This window comes from Otolemur garnettii, unplaced genomic scaffold, assembly GCF_000181295.1.
Source record: "Otolemur garnettii isolate 467f Iridium unplaced genomic scaffold, OtoGar3 scaffold00047, whole genome shotgun sequence".
NCBI lineage: Eukaryota > Metazoa > Chordata > Mammalia > Primates > Galagidae > Otolemur > Otolemur garnettii.
Window position 1 is genome coordinate 783816 of NW_003852442.1, and position 6043 is coordinate 789858.

The window sequence follows — 6043 nt, forward strand, 5'->3', positions numbered from 1 at the left end:
TAGTCCTAGTTCACAAGGTCCACGGCCTGCAAAATGTAATTTATACAGAAATTTGGCTGTATTCCATAAATTTTTTTAACATCAACATAAGCATTTTTTTATGAGACATAATCTCACTTTGTTGCCCTCTGTAGTATGCTGTGGTGTCACAGCTCACAGCAACCTCAAATTCTTGGGTTCAAGCAATTCTCTTGCCTCAGCCTCCTGAGCAGCTGGGACTATAGGCGCTGGCCAGAACGCCTGGCTATTTTTTGAGATGAGGTCTCACTCTTGCTCAGACTGGTCTTGAACCCATGAGCTCAGCCAATCCCCTTACCTCAGCCTCCCAGAGTGCTGGGATTACAGGAGTGAGCCACTACGCCCGGCCAAAATAAAGCATTTTTTGACACATACAATAATAGTAAACCTTTTTTTTCTTTTTTTTTTTTTGAGACAGTCTCATTCTGCTGCCTTATGCCAGTGTGCTGGGGAATGAGCCTAGCTCACAGCAACCTCCAATTCCTGAGTTCGAGCAGTATTCCTGCCTCAGCCTCCTGAGTAGCTGGAACTATAGGAGCCTTCAGGGAAGCTTGGCTAATTTTTCTGTTTTTAGTAGAGACAGGGTCTGAACTTCTGAGCTCAAAGGATCCTCCCCCTTCGGCCTCCCAGAGGGCTAGGGTTACAGGCATAAGACACCATGCTTGGCCTAAACTTGCATTCTGGTGGACAAAAACTTGTCCCCACCATATCCCACCCAGCCAGCAGGTCTCATCTAAGGACTTCAGGAGGTGCCCTAGTCCCTGGATCGTGCCTGTGCCACCCCTGACAGAGTGTACACAATAACGGGTCTATAATAAACCCCTCTGTTTTGTGCAGTTTTAATGCTTTTCTCTATCTTCAGTTTCTTACAGAGGGGCACACTGGACACATCTAGTATTATGCAATTAGAATTTATACATACATATATTTTTTTCCACAGTAGCTCTGATGCACGTAAGTTTGGAACTGTTGTAGTGACTACTGACATACTTTTAAAACTGTGCAAGAAAAAAGCAAGCGCATACTAATATCTGTACCCAGTACACACAGATGAAAAGAAGCATTTCTTCATAAAACAAGGATAAATGAAAAAACAAAAATCTACCATCAAAGGCAGAAAAGAAAGAAATGAGGAGGCTAGATGTAAAAATCAGGTATTGAAGGCACAAGAGCAGGGAAACCAGGCAGCGCCTGTGGCTCAGTGGCCCAGGCGCTGGCCCCAGATACTGAGGGTGGCAGGTTCAAACCCAGCCCCAGCCAAACTGCAACCAAAAAACAGCTGGGCATTGTGGCAGGCGCCTGTAGTCCAGCTAGTCAGGATGCTGAGGCAAGAGAATCGTCTAAAGCCCAGGGTTGGAGGTTGCTGTGGGCTGTGACGCCACAGTACTCTGCCACAGTACTCTACCAAGGGCGATAAAGTGAGACTCTGTCTCTTAAAAAAAAAAGAGCAGGGAAACCTGCCTTTTAATGAGGAAGCACTCATTTCAAATGCATTAGTTGTGAGACTGTTGAATCGCAGCATAGAGGTTTTAGGAGATGGCCCTCAAGCTGATATCAGAAAAATTAATTGAGAATTGATCTGAAGGATGACAACCAATAAAGCTGCGGGCATAAGCTCAAACAGGAGGCGCCCGAGGATGCTCAGAACTGCCACTGTCACCCTGCAGAGCCATCTCCAGGGCAGGGCGCTGGGCAGTACACTCTCCGTGCACACTCGCCTCAAACAATTCTCATGGAAGCCAGAAAGGGGAACTCAAGGAAGACAGGCTTGAAACCTCTCTGACGTTACCTTTCTCTTCCAGCCCCAAACCACACTTGCATCTCAATACCACACCTACCCCATTCCAGGAGAGGACAACCAGAACAAGACGTGTTTCACGAAAGGGAAAGAATGGAGGTGCTGGCAGGCAGCTCTGGTTTCTTGGGTCTTCTCATGAAAATGGGGTCACGGCTGGGGAGCTTTCAATCAGAAAATAGCCAGCTCATAAAAAGTCTGTCATCTTAAGATTCCATACCTAGACTTATGATAAATTCTACATTTTCTGATCCTTGCAACAAGCACGATAAACATACCCCATGGCTACCTCTATGTTTTCAACACTAGTTCTTAATCCAGCCTGCACTGACAAAAATGGTCACAGAAAGATCTCTGGGGAGATCACTTCAACACACAGGAAAACTGCAGTCCAAGCACATGTAAGTCTTTGGAAATGAACATCTACACTGCTGAAGTAGCACTAAAGTGACAAATGACAGTAATCCAATGGCCCAAGGCCAGCAAATTCCATTGAAAACAGATTCATCCGTTGTGTGAGACAGTGATTCTTGCATGTGTGGCAGTAAATAGAAAAGTAACCGCCTAATTACAAATTCAAAAGCAAGCTCTTCCTGCTGTTTTTCATACTTTAGTATGCTATCAGTAAGAAGTGCCTGCAGCAACCTTGTTTAACATGCCACTCAAAAACCCAGATCCATTAATAGAAAATACATGTCTGAAATTTGTATTAAACACACACACACACACACACACAAACCGTGGAGAGGACACCACTTTTCTCAATTATGTAATAATTATATTCTGAGCACTGCACAAAGTAAATGTGCCACATGGGCTTAGCATTAAAAAATAATCATTAAGCTTTGTAATCCTTTCTCCTTTAAGTTTTCCTGTGTGAACCACTGTTTAAATCCTGCCAGTTCCACGTAACAGAACACTGGAATACATGCCCTAACTTTTGCTCTTCTTATTCACTTATTTCACTTATTATGCCACGTGATTTCAGTACAATGTGAATAACAAGAAGGGCTCGAGAGCACAAAGGTGAGGCCCTGGATAAAGTGCATCTCCACAGTCTCTCTGGAGAAACCACTAGTCTTGGGACAGGTTTAAACATTTTGTTTAGGAAAGGAAAAGGAAAATTGTTATCTCCAAATATCCTGTCAGCATTTCAAATAATTTTATTTACTTCAGCTGTTCACTGTGTTGTTATACTCCAATAAAAACGTATCTTTCAAGAATTAACACTAATCCAGCTGCCAGTTATAAACAGATATTCAGCAATATAGTAAGCCTTTTTGCCATATGCTGTAGCTAGATCGAAGAAATTCCATCATGCAAAATGTGGGGGCCACTACCACAAGATAACAGAAAGACTGGCGTGAGTCTAGGCAAAGGACAAGAACAGGGTCCAAGTACAGGATAGGCAGATGGATGCAGGAAGCATTATCATGGTGATTTCACCAGAAACAACTTCAGTGATCACAACAATTTCTTCAGGTATAAGGCATAACTGATAGCTTCAAATTAATGACCCCAAATTATTTAATTGGTTCCCCTGGTAACAAAAATATTTACTTCAACTTACACTTCAACTAGGAAGGTATAACATTTGTTTCTGTTAAAACAATGACAGTTATTGGCATTCAAAATGTTTCCAAGTTTTTCACTATTGCATTTCAATACAGGGAGCAGGACTTAACCAATACTTTCTAATAATACAAAAATGGGATACTATTTGTATAAAAGTGTTTAACTGTAACCATAACAACTCAATTTTAAAATGAGACTTTCCTGTTTATTTGTGGTTTTTATTCCCAACAGTAAACAAGTAATATGCATATTGGGGGGCTTAGCACATAGAAAGTGAACAATATTTGCTGAATTAATGAATAAATGACTATTAAAGGCTTCAAGACCCCTAGGACAGAAAACATCTGAATTAAACAACTTAAAATGCTCAGAATGACTCAAGCAGGATTCAGTAATTAAATACGGCATATAATTCCATTATCACACTTTTAAAGTGAAAACTGAAAAATCAAACTATTTTCTTTGCTACCTTCTCCATGCTAGAACTTAAAAGCATTTATTTTAAAAAGACTAAACTCAAAGTGTTTAACATATTTACGCTGAGCCGTTCTATGTTTTGTAAAAATGTACACAGGCAATTCTGTGGCATAAAACACCCCGACAATGAATGTGAATGAAATTACAATTAGGTTTACATATTATCATTGCTAATTAACATTTCATTCAATTTTGCATTATAATTGTACTTATTAACTAAAGGAAGTGAATTATGCCAAAACAGGGTTTTTTTTTCATTTCAAAATCACAATGAATGAAACTGTTTACACTAATTTTAACAATAAAATGAGCTATTATTTAAGTTGAAAAAAAAAAGGCAAATACCAAACCTCTTAACAAGAAAATCTTTAAATTACACGTTTGTTAAAATCATTCAACAACTACTATGTCCTTTTTTGGTGCAAAGCACTATACTAAACACTTAACAAAAGTAAAACGCGCAAGAGAACAAAAAGTTAATGGGGGTAGGGGCAGTTCTGATGCAAACTAAAGTACCAGAGAATTCAACAAAATTGCAACTTCCTTTAAGATCTAATTTTTAATTTTTAAAAAGGTGTTCACATTTTAAATTCCACAACACGCATTAATTTCAACAGTTATTAAGTTCATTTTTAAAAGGAGGTCCAATCAGATCGACTTCACTTGCCAGAGGGCAACGAAAACCAATTGCTCACGAAGGGTTATGATTTTAACTCTCCACCAGTTTTCCGGACAGATACTTTGTTTCATTTTCCCACATGTAATACAAAAGTACATAGCGATGGCATAAAAGTGTGCAACAATTTCTAGGCATTAGATGTCAACAAATCAACGCTCTAAAGCAAGCCTGACTGTAAATAATAGCACACGCCGATTTTTATGCAGAATAATTGTAATTTGGTGGGAGGGGGGAAGAATGGCTGGAGGAGGGCAGTAAGAGCTTAACTCTACACGTACGTCTCCCCAAACAGAAAGGATAATTAAACTCTTTCTTTCCTCTCTGTAATTATTTCTAAGAGTACCTAAGCGTCAGATACTGTTCTGACAGGGTGCGTTAGTGTGACGCTGGTTAGGATGGGTTCGTGCAAAAGATGTCACTCAAACGCAAGTAAAAGTACGGTCATTGCGACTTATTTCGAGTTTTCTTTCCAACAGTAGCCTAACGCTGCTCCTCGGCGAATTGGGGCTAAAATCAGAAAATCAGCAAACCGCCGCGCCATCAATCAAGCTGACAAGGTGAGCTTTGGGGGCACAGGCGCTCGGAGACAACGAGGCACCCCCAAATCTCTTAGGCACGCTCCAGGCAAAGACGGCAACCGGAGCTGTTCCAGGGGGTCTGCAGCCCCAAAGGCTCCGGGACCCCCAGGCTGCCTCTCCCGGCCGGCTCGCCAGGGAGGGCCCCACTTCCACACCCCGGCCTCGCCCCGCGGTCCAGCCCAGGGCGGTTAACCCCTTCGGCACCCCCCACGCCCTCCCCAAGACCCGGCCGGGCGCCTCCGCCCCTCGGCTTCCCCGGGACTGGAGGGCCTGGGCAGCTCGGACCGGAGGAACGCGCGGAGGACGGCCGAGGGCGCGGAGGCAGCGGGCGGCTCAGGCCTAGGCCCGGGCAGCGTGTCCCGGCGCCCTCCCCCACTCCCACACGCTCGCTCCGGGCAGGGTGCGGGCCCCTGTCCGCCCGCCCCGGCGCCCGCCTGCCTTGGGCTCGGGGCCCCTTCCGGCCGACAGCGCGGGCCGGTGGCTACCTGCGGGTTGTGGAGGGCCATCGTGGCCCGTTTCAATGAGACTCGGGGCTCCCCGGCTCCTCACGCTGCTTCCCCCGCCGCCGCCATCTTCTCGCCCGCACATACACACTCGCATCGGCCGCCGCGCCTGCGCACTGGCCGCGCGCCGCGGGGCGCGGAGAGGCCGGCGTGCTGCTGCGCCTGCGCGGCCGACAGGTGGGCGTGCGCCGCCTGGGCCGCCGACCTTCCCAGCCGCTGCTGGAGCCGGGAGGGGTGGACTCTGAGCCCGGCGCCCCTCGGGCTGGGGTGCGGCGGGCGGGCCGAGGGTCACGAGCCCGCTGGGGCCCTGCTGCGGTGCCGGAAGGGGAAAGTGCGTGCAAATGGAGAGGACAAAGGCGAAGCGCTAGCGGGGCCTGGGCTTTCTCACCTGCTGGGGAGGCCACCTGGGTCACCCGCG

General features: G+C 45.7%; 1 protein-coding gene across 1 annotated transcript in view; it reads right to left on the reverse strand.

The window, feature by feature from the left end:
* USP10 (ubiquitin specific peptidase 10) overlaps window positions 1–5769 on the reverse strand; it is a 58981-nt gene extending 53212 nt beyond the window's left edge. Inside the window, exon 1 of the mRNA XM_003791290.2 lies at window positions 5608–5769. Within this exon, the coding sequence (XP_003791338.1) occupies window positions 5608–5628 (21 nt within the window). The 5' untranslated portion in view covers window positions 5629–5769. The remainder of the gene's footprint in view (window positions 1–5607) is intronic.
* Window positions 5770–6043: the final 274 nt, after the last annotated feature.